Source organism: Entelurus aequoreus, linkage group LG20 (assembly GCF_033978785.1).
Source record: "Entelurus aequoreus isolate RoL-2023_Sb linkage group LG20, RoL_Eaeq_v1.1, whole genome shotgun sequence".
NCBI lineage: Eukaryota > Metazoa > Chordata > Actinopteri > Syngnathiformes > Syngnathidae > Entelurus > Entelurus aequoreus.
In genome coordinates, this window is record NC_084750.1 from 6,600,126 (window position 1) to 6,618,522 (window position 18,397).

General features: G+C 38.8%; 2 protein-coding genes across 5 annotated transcripts in view; one reads left to right on the forward strand and one right to left on the reverse strand.

The window, feature by feature from the left end:
• LOC133635885 (juxtaposed with another zinc finger protein 1) overlaps nt 1-18,397 on the reverse strand; it is a 104,045-nt gene that overhangs the window by 10,001 nt on the left and 75,647 nt on the right. For all 4 annotated transcript variants that reach the window (XM_062029306.1, XM_062029305.1, XM_062029308.1 and 1 more), the window contains one exon: nt 7,877-7,949. In XM_062029306.1, coding sequence (XP_061885290.1) covers nt 7,877-7,949 — 73 coding nt within the window. The remainder of the gene's footprint in view (nt 1-7,876; nt 7,950-18,397) is intronic.
• Nucleotides 12,707-18,397, forward strand: part of LOC133635883 (cyclic AMP-responsive element-binding protein 5-like) — a 56,847-nt gene continuing 51,156 nt past the window's right edge. The window contains exon 1 of the mRNA XM_062029303.1: nt 12,707-12,728. The gene's annotated coding sequence lies outside the window, so the exon portion shown is untranslated. The remainder of the gene's footprint in view (nt 12,729-18,397) is intronic.

The window sequence follows — 18,397 nt, forward strand, 5'->3', positions numbered from 1 at the left end:
CTGGAAACTAACCAAATATGAGTGATATTGTTATTATAAGCGCCAACGCAGACGGACTATTGATATTGTTGATAGCAGTATTATAATGTGTTGAAGATGTTCATTTAGCCTACTGATGTGTACCGTATTTTTTGGAAAATGGTACCGGTACCAAAATATTGGTATCACTTTAGATAAAATTGAGGTACTGTATTTTTCGGAGTATAAGTCGCTCCGGAGTATAAGTCGCGCCGGCCGAAAATGCATAATAAAGAAGGAAAAAAACATATATAAGTCGCACTGGAGTTTACGTCGCATTTTTTGGGGAAATTTATTTGATAAAAGCCAACACCAAGAATAGACATTTGAAAGGCAATTTAAAATAAATAAAGAATAGTGAACAACAGGCTGAATAAGTGTACGTTATATGAGGCATAAATAACCAACTGAGAACGTGCCTGGTATGTGAACGTAACATATTATGGTAAGAGTCATTCAAATAACTATAACATATAGAACATGCTATACGTTTACCAAACAATCTGTCACTCCTAATCGCTAAATCCCATGAAATCTTATATGTCTAGTCTCTTACGTGAATGAGCTAAATAATATTTGATATTTTACGGTAATGTGTTAATAATTTCACACATAAGTCACCCCTGAGTATAAGTCGCACCCCCGGCCAAACTATGAAAAAAACTGCGACTTATAGTCCGAAAAATACGGTATATTAATTGTATATGAATACATATATATTAGGGCTGTCGATGTTAACAACGCATGTGATTAATAAAAAAATATATTGGTATCACTTTAGATAAAATTGAGGTAGTAATAAGTTAGTATTGCAACTAGAGATGTCCGATAATATCGGACTGCCGATATTATCGGCCGATAAATGCTTTAAAATGTAATATTGGTTTCAAAAAGTACATGTTCATATATATATGCATATATATGCGAATATATATGCGTATATAGATGTATATATGCACATATATATGCGTGTATATATATACACATATATGTATATATGTGTACATATATACATTATGTATGTACACACATATACAGTATATATAGCCTATATACTTTGTGTGTAATATATATATATTTACGTTTACCAAACAATCTGTCACGCCTAATCGCTAATTCCCATGAAATCTTATACGTCTAGTCTCTTACGTGAATGAGCTAAATAATATTATTTGATATTTTACGGTAATGTGTTAATAATTTCACACATAAGTCGCTCCTGAGTAGAACTATGAAAAAAGCTGTGACTTATAGTCCGAAAAATACGGTATATATAAATGGTTGATTTATATAGGCTAGTAAGGTAAAGTTTTGTACCTGACAAGTTTCGGCTACCTTGCTTGTGCAGCCTTCATCAGAGGTGTCACGTGATGTTAGCGTGACGTGACGTGTTATATGGATTGTTCCATCCCACCTGAAGTGGTGGGATGGCGGTGTCCCCTGGTGTGCGCCGGGGGTAGGGCGACAACAGGGACGAAGGAGCCTACCAACTATCCCACACCTGGGACACAGTCCTGCAGGGCCGCCCCCGGCCGTTTGGTAGACATCCAGATGACAGGGGGCGCCCCGCCCTACCCCCGGCGCACACCAGGGGACACCGCCATCCCACCACTTCAGGTGGGATGGAACAATCCATATAACACGTCACGTCACGCTAACATCACGTGACACCTCTGATGAAGGCTGCACAAGCAAGGTAGCCGAAACTTGTCAGGTACAAAACTTTACCTTACTAGCCTATATAAATCAACTATTTATAAATAAGTATTATAATGATAGACCGTTGATAGCAGTAAGCTAATGCTATCTTACGCTGCTATTGTTGACACAACGAGCTGGCGGCTGCTTCTGCTTGGTCTCAAACTTGCTAAAAGTAAATTCTAGATTATAATTCATGCATCTTTCACCAGCTAGCAGACAAACGTGGCCAAGGACTGACAGACTGGTACACTTTCACATCCCCCGAGATGGCCAAAAAGATGTAGCTGCGACAACTTTTTTAACCCTTCGTGAGGATTGCAATTGAATCTAAACGGAATTATGTGAGCGTCCCGTCGGTCGGCATCCCAGCGAGAGTGGAAATATTACAGTACGTGTTTGTTTTTTTATGGTTAGTTTGTACGTTTAGCACCTAGCAATGCTGCTAATGATATAGTGTTACAATAAAGCTACATCCGTTGAGCACTCAGCTTCTAAAACTGGATCATAATTTGTCCCAAAGTAATCGTTGTTGGCGCTCACAAAGTCTGCATGATTAGCATTGTTGTTGATGGGGAAGGGATCTGTGGGTCCTCCTCTGCGTCACGCGATCACATGACTGGCTTCCTCATTATCGCTCAAAATATCTCGGGAATCTCTGTGAGATTGATACTATTTTGGTCATAGTAGTAATGGTAATCGCTGTAAAACACCCGACGGTTAGTATTAGCGTATTTAATGAAAATGATTGAAAAACCATGGCGGATAACCACACTTTGAAAATATTATGGTGACCAACTGGTGTGAGCTTGTTAGTTAGCTTAAATGCTAACATGTTAACAAGAGATATTAAGGTTTTCCCCATTAAGAAACATTGTACCGCAATCTAAACTTCTACAAACACATTGCTGTCTAAACAAGTGAGCTTAAGTATTCACATTAACATAAACTAAGATGCAGTATTCACATTAAATATAAACATTTAAGATAAAGTATTTACAATAAACAAACAACAAAGATACTTCACAGCCACATATGGTTCATCTAGTTATTGACATTATTTACACATTACTTTGGCATTTGTGCTTTGATGGCTCTGACATGAGCCTTCCTGGCTTGCATTTCTGAGCAGCTTGCATTTTCCTTATTGTTTCTGCTTTAGTGGATTCTGCCTTGGATTTTATAGCCAATTTCTGTTTGTTCGACTCCCTCTCCACTTCTAACTGCTCCAAATGCAAAAATCATAAAGAGTACAAAGAATGTTTATTCTATTAGCTAACTTCCATAGGCTGAATATTTGTGATTTATAGCATGAAATAACAAATATCTTGCAGTCATGTTGTTTGTTTCAAAATGATTCAACTATTCAAAGTCAAAATATAAACAGTAGATATCATGAACAAAATGTCAGCTACTGTCTTGTTGTAAAACACCAATGCAAATGAAATGTTGCAATTAGACAGGCTATACTGTAGCAAAAGTCATCACATGTCTGCCACAAACATGTGTGTTCTTAAATGTGTATTCCACGTCGTCTATTTTTGATTTGGGCTCACATGGTAAACAACTCAAATGAATATTTTATCCAGACGCATACATTTGTCCAAATGTGGCCAAGTAGACGCATCGTGGGTTTCCTGGATGTCGTCTACATCGCTAAAAGAAAAATCTAAGGAAGAGAATCCCTCTACCAGTTATTTTTAATATATAAATCGCTCGCTTGAATATTCCCTCTTCTCTTCTCCGACTCTCTTGCCGTCATTTGGGATGTAAGTGTCTGTTGTGATTTCCCTTCCTGGTTCGATGACCCGCCCTATCTTGCCTCTGATTGGCCTGTCTGTAAAGTTTTGCCCTAATCTTGACCAATCGTGACTCATCATAGTAAACCAACCAACCAATCATGGATGTTCTTATACGTAAACCAACCAATCATCATTGATGTTTCCCGTATATTTTGTCCCCTACCCGTGGAGTTGCTTCGCTACGTAGCTTCGATTTTTAAGTTAATCATTTTTAATGGAAACCCGTAATTTTTACCACTGCGTTATCAAAAACCGTACTCATTACGGGAAAACCATATTTGTTGGCAGGTATGGCAAAGAGACGAATCAAGATTTTAACACACATTGTAGGTCGGAAAAAACAAAGAAAAACGGAAAATATTTTTACAGAGATAAAAAAAGACGGATTTTCGACTATAGACGGAGAAATCACATGCCTGGGAATGTAAACGTTAAACATTAAAAAAAAAAAAAAAATACTTTCAGCAAAATGCTCCACTTGAATAAAAATCACTACCAAAAGCAATAAAATAGAGTGTCTCTGTTAAGGAGGAGGTGGAAGACCATCAAATATACACAACCAAAACAATAAATAAAATGGCTAAATATTGGTGTGACCAAAATGATAACGGTTATCAAAATTATTGCAGTTTTGTCGAATGTGCTCAAAAAGTACATATACTAAAATCTTTTAACAAAGTCGTATTTTTTTGGGAATAATTAAAATAAATAGCCACACAATATACTTTCTTGGCAGAAGAAACATTAAATAGTGAGAGCAATATTATTTTTATTGGTGAGTTTAAATATGTTTATCTTCTTCCATTTTAATTTGTCAATGTCAAATGTTTTAATAAAATTCAAATCGGGTAATCACTTATTTCACTTCCTGTTGTCTGTTTCAACTCAAAGCTGTCGCGGATGTATCGAGCGCTCTGTGCAAAAACAAAGCCTTCATGTTTAATGTGAATACTGTATCTTAGTTGTTTACAGTAACGTATTTATACAAGTTTCCATTGAGGTTAAAGTTAAAGTACCACTGATAGTCACACCCACTAGGTGTGGTGAAATTACTCTCTGCATTTGACCCATCCCCTTGTTCCACCCCCTGGGAGGTGAGGGGAGCAGTGAGCAGTAGCGGTGGCCGCGCTCGGAATTTCATTTTGGTGATGTAACCCCCAATTCCAACCCTTGATGCTGAGTGGGAGGTAATGGGTCCCATTTTTATAGTCTTTGGTATGACTCGGCCAGGGTTTGAACTCACGGCCTACCGATTTTAGGGCGGACACTCTAACCACAAGGCCACTGAGCAGGTACGACATTTCTTCATGGGGAAAGACGCATTCAGGTTAGCTAGCAAGTAGGGCTGGGCGATAAATCGAATATACTCGATACATCGCGGGTTTGTCTCTGTGATATATAGAAAATGACTATATCGTGATATTCGAGTATACGTTCTCACACAGTTGCTTTTAGCTGCGGGCATTACACTGCATGCGTTTCTCACTTTTTCTTGTCTCTCATTCTCACAGAGACATAAAACAAGCGCACCATCTTACATACGTCACATACTGTCGCGCGTGCAACGTCACACGCTCTCGCGGAGCAGAGAGGTAGCGACATGGGTAAAGTTAGCAGTGATGCTAGCGGAGTGGTGCGAGTGGTAATACGAGAGAAAGAAGGTGCGAATCTGGTAACAAATGAAGGAAGAATGAATTCCCAAGAAAAACGGCACAGGGTCCATCGTCTGGCGGTGGTTTGGCTTCAAGCGGGAAGATGTCGAACAAGTATGTGGCAAAAGTGTTGCTACAAAATGTAGCACCACTGCTAATTTGTAGCATGACTTGAAAAGTGACTTGAAAAGTCACCCGCTAGAGAACGAAGAGTGCTTGAAACTCCGCATGTCAACATCTCCGGCCGGTGCCACACCAACAAAATGCCGAAGCAACCCTTTCCACATCAACACCGTATGAAAAAAAAGTCAACAACATAAGGAGATAACGTCCGCAGGAACCTACCACATAGTGAAGGACATACACTATTTGATTTCCTATTATGCAGCTCATTTTTATTTGACAGTTATTGAAATATCTTGTGTGACGTCATGCACAAAAGTGCACTTTATTTGTTTTAAACTATTGTAGTGGCGTTCTGTACAAAAAGAGCACTTTAATTTAGTGTTTTTTTGATATGTCATCTTAGTGACATCATGCACAAAAGTGCACTCAAAGCTTGTTTTAAAATGTCTCTGACAATCTTGCACTTTCGGTTTTGGAATTTACAAGAATGTCTGTGCCACTGCTTAATAACTGTTTAATAAATAGTTTTGGTCAATTGACTTACCGTATTTTCCGCACCATAAGCCGCACCTAAAAACCACAATTTTTGTCAAAAGCAGACAGTGCGGCTAATAACCCGGTGCGCCTTATATATGGATTAATATTCATATTTATTTTCATAAGGTTTAGGTCTCGCAACTACGGTAAACAGTCGCCATCTTTTTTCCCCGTAAAAGAGGAAGCGCTTCTTCTTCTACGGTAAGCAACCGCCCCATAGAAGAGGAAGCGCTTCTTCTTCTACTGTAAGCAACCGCCAAGGTGAGCACCCGCCCCCGGAGAAGAAGAAGCTCGCGGATATTTAATTTCATTTGTTTTTCTGTAAAGACAACAAAATGTCTCCTACTAAGAGACACGCGTACAAGGTTCCACTGGCTTTTGATATTCATGTGAACCGCACTGTGGATACAACGGGAGCACGTACGGTGAATATTCGCACCACAGGGAATGAGAAGTCGTCCTACTGTGGTTCTAGCTTGCCATGCTAACGGCCAGAAACTTCCACCCACGGTGATATTCAAAAGGAAGACCTTGCCAAAAGAGAACTTTCCAGCCGGCGTCATCATAAAAGCTAACTCGAAGGGATGGATGGATGAAGAAAAGATGAGCGAGTGGTTGATAGACGTTTACGCGAAGACACCGGGTGACTTTTTTCACGCAGCGCCGTTCCTGTTGATCTACGACTGCATGCGCGTCCACATCACAGATGGTGTCAAAAAACAAGTGAAGCACACCGAAGAAGAATAATTCGAGGGATTTGTAGATGAGTAATAACTTCAGAAAGTGAGCTTTAAATGTTTATTTTGTGTGTTGTGTGACACTAACGTATGAGCAACGTTGAGTTATTGATGTTGCTATTGCTCTGCACTATTTTGAGTGTTACTATTTTTGTGATTGCACATTTGCACATTACATTTTGGGAGTGAACAGAGTTGTTAGAACGCTGGTTTGTAATATATTATTAAAGTTTGACTGACCTATCTGACTGTTTTGTTGACATTCCCTTTAGCGTAGCGTAGGTGCGGCTAATAGCACGGGGCGGCTAACAGGTAAACAAAGTTTTGAAATATGCCGTTCATTAAACGTGCGGCTAATAACACGGGGCGCCTTATGGTGCGGAAAATACGGTAGTTGTGGTTTCCCTCTCTGCATGAAAGTTTAAAATGAGCATATATTAATGCAGTATGAAGAAGAATGTTTTAATGTAGACACATAGAATCATCATACTGCTGTGATTATATGCATTAAGTGTTCATTCAAGGCTAAGGCAAAATATCGAGATATATATCGTGTATCGTGACATGGCCTAAAAATATCGAGATATTAATAAAAGGCCATATCGCCCAGCCCTACTAGCAAGCTAACGTTAGTCCATAACAACGCATGCATCTTGCGATTATCAATGCTGGAAATAACCTCGACTTCATCTTAAATTATCGTTTGGTTAATTGACTTAACTAATATCGGCCCAGGCCTACCTATCATGTACTTTTTCACGATAATTGGTCGATACCGATCGATGGTCATGTCCCTATTGACTATCATGGGTTCCAGCGCGGAATTAAGTGATATTACAGATACTTCAGGCGTCCACATTGTGCAGCTATTGGGTACTGTAATTAGCGTATAAAGTTTTGACAAGCTCTAATTGAGCGGAATAAACTGGCCTTTAAAAATCCATCCTGCCTTCCAAACAGTTACAGTGACTACCGATGACATTTACGAGCTTACCGCTTCAACAATTACCCGCACCTTGCAAACTCTCTCTTTCTATCCGCTGACATATTTCCTCATGTTGCGGCCATGGAGCAATTTAGGAGGGGCGGGACTTATCGGCTGGCATCGGCGGCTCGCAAACAAGCGCGCACGCGAGCCGTCATTCTGAGGAGTCAGGCGTCTTGTGTCTTGTGTGGTTTCGTCTCGGCGGGTGAGTCACCGCTTTTTGCCCGTGGGAAGACGTCAGTCGTTCGCGCGGCCTCGGGCTGAATGAACGCACGCCATTTTCTGCTAGCTGCCACCTACAGACCAGGTGGCGGCGCTTACCTGTTGATGTAGCTGAGGGCCAGGTAGGTGGGCTGCTGTTGCTCTTGCTTCTCCAGGACACGAGGATCCGTATCTGAAAGGAGGACATGCTGCGTGTTAATCAAACTCTACTTCCCACGCTGCGCCATCACTCCACAGGCGGCAGACTCTGAGTCTTTTGTTTTTTTGCCCGGGAGTAAAGTTGCTGTGATGAATGTGTACAGTGTATTTCTAAAACACACACATTTTTCTGTCACTTCCAGTGCCGGAGGGGAGCACCATTAACTTCAAAAAAAGTAACCACGCCTTCCTCCAGCCGCCTGGGAAACAACGCTACAGGGGGACAAATGTGCCGTGCTAGCGCCATCAAGTGTTCCGCAAAATATAGCGTGCTAACGATAATCTAATGAAGATGTTGGATCATATCTGTGCGACTATATTACATCCTGTCCTCGAAGTTGTGTGTGTGTTTCACACCTCATTGTCCCAAAAACAAATGCAGATGTCCCGCAGAGCATGCAGAAAAACACCAAGGAGGAACAACAAAACCAGCCCGGAAACTTAGCACACGTGCGCTATAACACACACCATGTTGCTGTTACAGATCAAAGTTCTCAGCAAGTACGACAGCAAACACACACGTGGTCTACTCAGGTGGTCTTTGGCAGTCTTTTATAGGAGAGCCTTAAAGACACTACCTGTTGCTTAAACCAGGACTACACACACATACACACACACCACAATCCTATCCCTTCCATATGTCCACATTGTGCATTAAAGTTATTAGGATGAGTAGAATTGGAAATTAATTGGGAGCAAATATGAGTGCACTACTGACTGCAACCAGCAGAGGCGCTGTTAAGTGGCATTTGTTGTCAAAACAACTGTTAGCTTGCTGTTACAGCGATTAAAGATAATTACAACTATCAAATATTATTCTTGAAATGAATAACTTTTTCACAGTGAAATGATTTTAAAAAATGATGGATGAGCCACAAAACCAATAATTTCACAACAAGGCGGAAAAAGGTGAAATTAAATAAAACAAAATAAAAGTTAGGATAAAAAAAGTTATTTGTTAAAAAATATACACAAAATATATAATATGTTATCAAGCCATTAAATGTAGAATTTAAGCAATGGGAAATAAGAAAAAACAAATACATGCATTAATTTGTGAATTAATGTGAAAACAAAAATCTTAGCTGCCATCTAAAATTAATAATATAATTACATATTAAGGAATAAGTATTAAAGTATTAATTAAATCCAGAGGTGAGTATACTAATTTATTTTGATCCATCCATCCATCCATTTTCTACCGCTTGTCCCGTTCGGGGTCGCGGGGGGTGCTGTAACCTATCTCAGCTGCATTCGGGCGGAAGGCGGGGTACACCCTGGACAAGTCGCCACCTCATCGCAGGCCCAACACAGATGGACAGACAACATTCACACTCACATTCACACACTAGGGACCATTTAGTGTTGCCAATCAACCTATTTCTAATTAAATCAATTCATTCAAAAAAGTAAAAACAGGCATGTTGCACCTAAAGCAAATTAAGAGTCTTCCATGCAGCTAAAATACAAGATTTATTCTTTAATTAAGTTATTATAAATGTAATTGCATTGTGCATTGGGAGGACACTGGGGCGATTAGGATTATTGCTGTGTTGCTTTTGAGATCAATTTCCAGATCAATAATTATTTGTTGTGAGTGATTGCAAGTGAAAGCACACATATATTAAAAGGCCTGTGAGGTGAACCAGGTGCGCAGATGTCGCAGTTAATGCTGCCCTTTATGACTTCCACTCACCTCGCAGCACAGGAAACTGTGTGTGCGTGTGTGTGTGTGTGTGTGTGTGTGTGTGTGTGTGTGTGTGTGTGTGTGTGTGTGTGTGTGTGTGTGTGTGTGTGTGTGTGTGTGTGTGTGTGTGTGTGTGTGTCAGGTCTGATACTGTCTGATTCTCAAGGCATTCAACCAATGAGGAGCTAGCAGTGCTTTTTTTAACACAAACATCCATCTTTTGGTAAGTGGAGCACTGCTGCCCCCTGCTGAAGCGCCAGTCTGTGTGTTAGTGTGTGTGTTCGTGTGTGTGTGTGTGTGTTAGTACACATGTGCAGGCCAAGAATGCATGGCTTGTTTCGCAGGCTGCTAATTAAGCCACACAGTGTTCTTTAACGTGTTTTTCAAGCAGCAGGCAACAGGATGCAGGCTAAAAAGCGGGAATGTGGGCGGCGTTTTCATTAAAAAAAAAAAAAAAAGGGGGCAAACTTCCCTGTAATTACGCCTGGGCCCAGGCGACTTCCGCCACGCGATGATGATGTGTGACCTTGCGTGCGCGGCGTGTAAAGAGAGCTTCCACAGTTTCCGCCTTGAGGGATGCCAGTCCACTAATTGGTCCGCTACACCCTCACAGCTCGTTTGGGAAACATGGCGCCCAAAACACACGTCCTATGCCCGGGTCCACGCAGGACGCAAAAGAAAAAAATCATCATTTTACTTCACTTAAAATGGTTTCAGTAAAAAAGTGCAAAAACGTCAATCTCTTTATATATTGACTTTATTCCCGTATCATTTGTGACATTACCACTGTATATTTCTGGAAACAGAACTTCTCGTGATTCTCGCTAAAAGTGGCATTTTTTTTGTCTAAAGATACAACTTTATTGTAAAAAACATTTGTATAAAATTATGACTTTATTTTTGTAAAAATCACAACTTTTATTTATATATAATTTTTATATCTGTACCGTGGAATGATACATTTTACCGCGCTTTTCAATGCCTTTAAAGTAGCCGTAGAGTGTAAAAACAAGTTGACTTTAAATGTTTGTGTTTCATTGTATCCATTAAACTATATCCACTTGGATTTACAATCCGCAAAGTATGAGAAAATACCGTCTAAACATAGCAAAATGACACAAATTCAGTCAGCCATTTTGAATATTCCGCTCCGAATACTTTCGGCTATTTCCGGAGATTGACGTCACTGTAGTAACGTTTCTGCACCCTGACCATGTTATCAGACCAGTCATACTAGCAATACGCAAACATTAGAAAGAGATGGGCTGTCTATCAGTCTATATAAAGTTAAAGTACCAATGATTGTCACACACACAATAGTTATGGTGAAATGATTCTCTGCGTGGCGTGGCGAAGTTGGTAGAGTGGCTGTGCCAGCAATCGGAGGGTTGCTGGTTACTGGGGTTCAATCCCCACCTTCTACTATCCTAGTCACGTCCGTTGTGTCCTTGGGCAAGACACTTCACCCTTGCTCCTGATGGCTGCTGGTTAGCGCCTTGCATGGCAGCTCCCTCCATCAGTGTGTGAATGTGTGTGTGAATGGGTGAATGTGGAAATACTGTCAAAGCGCTTTGAGTACCTTGAAGGTAGAAAAGCGCTATACAAGTATAACCCATTTATCATTTATTATCATTATCACCCCCTGAGAGATGAGGGGAGCAGTGAGCAGCAGCGGTGGCCGCGCCCGTGAATCATTTTTGGTGATTTAACCCCCAATTCCAACCCTTGATGCTGAGTGCCAAGCAGGGAGGTAATGGCTCCCATTTTATAGTCTTTGGTATGACTCGGCCGGGGTTTAAATAAATATAAATGATAAATGGGTTATACTTGTATAGCACTTTTCTACCTTCAAGGTACTCAAAGCGCTTTGACAGTATTTCCACATTCATCCATTCACACACACATTCACACACTGATGGCGGGAGCTGCCATGCAAGGCGCTAACCAGCAGCCATCAGGAGCAAGGGTGAAGTGTCTTGCCCAAGGACACTACGGACGTGACTAGGATGGTAGAAGGTGGGGATTGAACCCCAGTAACCAGCAACACTCCGATTGCTGGCACGGCCACTCTACCAACTTCGCCACGCCGCCCCGTTTGAACTCACAACCTACGGATCTCAGGGCAGACACTCTAACCACTAGGCCACTGAGTAACACATGACACATTTGTTTTTTTATACATTCTGAACGGTAAAAAACTAATAAATTAAAAGTCCGCTAACAAATGAGTCAATGAGGGCTCTCTATTTTGCCCACAAAACTCTCTAAATAACTATCCAAAACCCGCAAAAAATACTCTATTTACATTTCGTGACCTGAATATTGACCAAATACTAGTAGTGTTGTTTTTTTCAGCGCTAACGCAGACAAAGTATTTTCAGCATTGATAGCTCCGGCTCCTTCCACCTCCAAAGACATGCACCTGGGGCTGATTGGCAACACTAAATTGGCCCTAGTGTGTGAATGTGAGGATGAACGTTGTCTGTCTATCTGTGTTGCAACCTGCGATGAGGTGGCGACTTGTCCAGGGTGTACCCCGCCTTCCGCCCGTGTGCAGCTGAGATAGGCTCCAGCACCACTGCGACCCCGTAAGGGACAAGCGGTAGAAAATGGGATGAATGGGTGGATAGCCGAGAGTTAACTAAAGTTTATGCTGCACTGGACTCAAGGAAATACTTTCATGTATATATAAAATAAAACTGAAGATGGCAGTAATGCAACATATATGAATGCAAACTGCCGTAAAACTGTAAAGAAGACGTTTATGCAACACTGCAGCATTGATGTTTTGTTTGCTGCCGCATCATGGCATCTCGGCTGGTCAAAGTTATTCTAGATTATAAATCATGCCTCTCATCTGGATGATAGGAGGATTTAGCCTTGAATCTAGAAGTTGTTCATCTGTGACATTCAATTTATACCCGGAGATGGAGACAAACACACTACAACAGAAGACAGTAACTTGTTTTAACTCTTCATCGTGTGGATTAAAATTAATTGTTCATCTAAACGGGAAGATATGGACATCCTATCAGTTGTCATCACAGTGAGAGCAGACATTGTACAGTAAGCAATTGTTTTATTATGTTTGTATTTCTTGTTTAACACTTAGCAGTACTGCTACATGATGCTTAACGTTTCACTAAAGTTGGATCTGTTTAGCAGAGCTTCTAAAATGTTTTGCTCATCCTCCTTGATCAACAATATATGGTTCTGGATCATCATTCTTCCCAAAGTAATTGCTATTTGCTCCTACAAGTCTGCATGATTAGCATTGTTGTGTCTGACTAGCTCATTATCTCTAAAAATGGCTCGGGACTCTCCGTGAGATTGATACTATTTTGATCATATCTATTTATTCACAAACTTTGGAAGTCTTTTGATGTCATACATCAGATATGAATATGATAATAGCTTCAATATAGAGGCAATTTGTTTTTCCACTCTACTGCTACTTTAATCATGTCGTATGACTTTATAACCATGTGGCACTTCTACTTTTTGTAATATAAATTCTCACAAAAAGTGGGATTTGTTGTCTAACATTACAACTTTATCATACATTTGCATTCTTTTCTGTACAAAAATTATGACTTTTCTTGTAAAATCACAACTTTTATCTTTCAAAAATCAATATTTTTTTTACACAGAATGACGCATGTTTTCAATGCCCTTAATCGTGTCTTATAAGTAACACTTTATAATCACGAGGCCTTTTCACTGTAGACCTCTTGTAATAATACAACTTTTGGTAATCCTCATCAAAAAGTGTGACTTATTGTCTAACATTACAACTTTAACGTGATTACAACTTTAACGTGAATTAGCGATTTTTTCTGTACAAAATTACAACTTTATTCTTGTAAAATCACAACCTTTATTTTTCAAGATCAATATTTAGTTACATATAGAATTATACATTTTCAATAACTATATTCATATTGTAAAATTAATTTATAATCTTGTGACATTTTCACTTTATTCTTCTTGTAACAATACAACTTCTTGTTATTCCTGTAAAAAGTGGGATTTGATGTAACATTACAACTTTATCGTAAAATTGCAATTTTTCCGTGTAAAATTACAACTTTTTTGTAAAATCGCAACTTTTATCTTTGAAAACCCAAGTTTTTCACTTAAAATTATACATTTTCCCACATATTTCAATGACTTTAATCAATGTCGTACAATGACTTTATAATTTTGTGACATTCCCATGGTATTCTTCTTGAATTAATATAACTCCTTGTAATTCTTGTAAAAAGCGGAATTTATTTAACATTAGAACTTTATTGTTGTCAAATTCAGATTTTTTTCGTACAAAATTACAACTTTATGCTTGTAAAAAATCCTGTAAACACAATATTATGACTTTAGTCATTTAAAATTCTCACATTTTCAGACTCTCTTTTTGTATAATTAAAACTTTGATAATGTACATTTTATGTGCCATTTTCTGGCATATTGTATCTCATAATGTCATGACATTATTTATGTAAAAGCATAACAAATATCTTTCTAACTTTACAACTTTAGGCAATTTAAATTCCAACTTTTTTCTTGTACAATTACAAAAAATGTTTCTGGTAAAATTACGAAAATTTCTCAAGGATTTTATGACTTAAATTTCACCGTATTATGGCTTTACTAATGCACAATTTCTGTCTCTTAATACTTTTACTTTATTGTTATAATGTTCTGGCCGGCTGCTGACTGGAGCGCCATCTGTTGGCGGGGACACCAAATTGAGCAATCTACAAATAAATTAAAACAAAAAAATCTGTAAGTAAAAATGTATGTTTAATGAAACAAAATCTGTACACTTACTTGGAAGGCATTGTTTTAAAGAACTAACGACGAAACCTCTATATTTAAAAACTTTGCGATGACCTGAACCTGACCTACTGCTGCTGGGTTGTGCAGATATGGACGTCATCAAGTAGTCGTTTTATCTAATCAGTTGATAATCTTTTATAAACTAAAGTACCATTCACACCTTTTAAGTGTTAGTGACATTTGGCTTTTGATTGCACGACTAAATAGCATTTTCTTCCAATGACATGTGCACGACAGTCCATTTGGAGGGGTTAGTTATTTTTACATTCTCTGGGTAATTATTTAAATAGCTTATATTTTAGCTTCCTTGACAGAGGTCAGTAGTAACCTGGCAGAACAGTGTGGATCATAAATGCAATCTCATGCAAACATGCAAAATGGTAACATGTTTGAATGTTAACTGGAGATCAAACGATAAGATTGTGATCGCCCAGTCAATACCGTAAGAACAACAAGAACAAAAAGTTTTGGTGGGATTTCCCTGAGTTCGCCTCGAGTGTTGTCATTCCACCTGTCCCTTTGTTGCGGTTTCCGGGCAGGTTAGTGCATGTGCAGGTGACACACAAAGGTGACATCATTGCATTCCTGGCGACTGACCTACTGAGACAACCAGCAGGTGTTATGTCACTGTTTTGTTTGTTTTTGGGACGAGGTCGCCAACACATGTTAACCACTGCTCTCACGGACCTGGGATGTTTGCTCAGACAGCATGTCTCCTCCGTGTGCAAGACTTGAGCAACGTGGCAGAGAAGTCTGACCACAAGAGGTCAGTGTTGGCCAACAAAAAATGTTTTAGTAAGAGTACACACACAATATGATTGTACTGTAATGATTAATCACAGCACATTCATTGAGATTTGATCAATTTCTGATTTGAATTACTTGAACTGAATTACACAGGAGGTTTTCAGCCAAACAGAAATACAAGTTTAAATTTTGTGATCTTTTTCCCACAGAATTGTGATTACAATGTATTACGTGACACTTTATACTCAAAGTTATGACATCTAATTGTATTAAACATGTATTTACTTAATTATCACTTAACTAATATTTTATTTTTTCTCACCTACTGCATTTACCCTATTTAGTTATGACTTTTCCTCATAAATGACCATGTTATTATTCTAAAAGTATTTAATTCAAAACTTAATATTACTCTAATTTATTCTCCTGAAATTACAAAAATATTCTCATAATATGATTACTTTTTTTTTTTCTTATATTACAAACATATCTTAAAATTCTGGCTATTTGTGTGATATTATGATTTACTAAAATTTTATAAATGTCCTAAAGTTTTTAGATTTTTAAAAATATTTTCTTAAACGTATGACTTTTTCTCATAACATTGTGACGATATTATGGTTAAATGATGACTTTGGTTTTTTCACTATTAAAAAATTGTAAAATCATGACCTCATTCTGCCCTTTCCTGCACAATGACCTTTTTATTTTGGTAAAATTACATTATATTCTTTGGAAAATCCCAACGTTCCCTGTCACATTTAATTACATAAAATAATTGTTTTTATTGAATTGAATTTGTTTTAATTTAACATTTAAAAATATTTAATTCAATTTATTCTCGAAAAATGAATTTTTTTTTGCTACATTTTTAACTGTAGTTTTGTGGCATTATTTTTGTAAGAAGACATCATTATTCTTAAATTGTAAAGCTATCAAATGGGAGATTAATCCCTTAAAATTATCACTTTTCCCCCTCAAGTTACAAATGTATTCCTGGATAAAATGGAGCCTATCCCATCTGATCATAGGACAGAAAATTACAACTATAGTCCGTAAAATAACAACCAAAATCTCTTAATTGTATGACTTATTTCTTGTAGTACTGCACCACAGTGCAAATAATCTTGCTACGCACACCAAATTATATCACACATTCCTCACAAATCCAATTATCCTATCTGTAGATTAATTATTGATCATTCACGCCTCAATCCCATTCCATCGGTCTCCCTCATCGCCGTGGCAATTGATCTGTGACTGTTTCTGATTTGACCGCAAGCTCGGTAAGGCCGGCGGATGAGCAGCCGCGGCGTTAAAAGCAAGCAGAGCCGCTCATTAATCCGAGCGATCAGACCTGGTAAACGAGCCCTGTGCTCCTGGGGGTCAAAAGGTCAATCTGAATATTGCCGTCCGAGCAGGCGACATTCGGCTATTTTGAACGTGTTACATGTGCAAAGCCACAGGTGGGCTTACCAAGAGGAGTGTGAAAAAAAATCACAGATTATTTTCTACTGACCGCGCTTTTTGTGGACAAGACAGCAGGTGTGCTGAAGCCACGCCAAAGCGCTGCCTCCGCGACCCTTTCAGAGGCTGCCAGTTGCCAAGGCGACTGGCTCCATGAGCCCTTTATTCTGCCACCCCCCCCACCTTTTCCAACAACCTCCTGAGGGTGAAAGCATGCCACACATAACGATTAGCACTAATCATCTTTGCCACGCATTATTTCGTGCCGCACTACAATTTGCTAGGGTGGATTATTTCAAATTGATGCATTGCAATGAAAATTAGCATAATAATCACAAAAATGCATCCTTGACGTTTTATCATGTGTGCTATATCGCACAAATACTGCCTTAGTGGTGATCAAAGCAAACAAAAGGAAGTAATTTGCAAATTTAGAGGTAGTCATCACTTGCAGGGCTGCAAGATAAATACAAGTATGGAGGTTCATTTATTACGAAAGCTTCTTCTTGACACTGAATTTATGGAACTTAATTGTTTGCGGCTGCCAATTTCAGTTAATCGCAATTTTTGTTTTAAAATCCCGTCTGTTAAAATACAGTGTTTTAAAATTCACTGTATAAAAATTCAGCGCAGAAATATAGGAGTTGCTTCAAACCTCAAGAGTTACTTCCGGTAAATTAAGACCAAAGCAATGACTTTTACTTTCTTAAAAATGACTAGCACCGAATCGAGCATCTTTTTCTGGTGTTATTGTAGGCTTAAAGTCCGTCCACGCCGCAGACATGCTGCCTCCGCTCCAGACAACCCTGTGCGCCATGCTTACATCATCGCAACATCCGGTTTCGGCAGCGCTGTTGCAGTAATCAGTCTTTTTTTTGGTGGCTGAATGTTTCATGCATCACTAGTCAATAGTGTGCAAAAAAAAAAAAAAAAATATATATATATATATATATATATATATATATATATATATATATATATATATATATATATATATATATATATATATATACATACACTACCGTTCAAAAGTTTGGGGTCACATTGAAATGTCCTTATTTTTTTAAGGAAAAGCACTGTACTTTTCAATGAAGATAACTTTAAACTAGTCTTAACTTTAAAGCAATACACTCTATACATTGCTAATGTGGTTAATGACTACACACTAGGGCCAATTTAGTGTTGCCAATCTACCTATCCCCGGGTGCATGTTTTTAGAGGTGGGAGGAAGCCGGAGTACCCAGAGGGAACCCACGCTGTCACGGGGAGGACATGCAAACTCCACACAGAAAGATCCCGAGCGCAGGATCGAACCCAGGACCTTCGTATTGTGAGGCAGACGTATATATAGATATATATATATATATATGAACACTTCGTGTTGGTGGAGAATGAGTAAGTGTTGTTGTGTGTCTGGTAAGGAAGCACGGAGACGGGCGCGTGTGCACGGGAGGGAATAAAAGTTGGAATTGGGCTGGATGTGAGCATAAGATTGGCAATAAAAGTTTAAAAAAGCGTCAGACTTTGACTTCTCCTGGAGGTTACATTACATTATGTTACTTTTGTTTACTTTTTCACGTAAAAAACCAAAACATTGTTGTTTTAGGTTTGGAGGCTTTTATTTTGCCGTGGCGTCCACCACGACTGTTAAGTGGAAACCCTGGTATTGCATTTTGAAGCAAAAA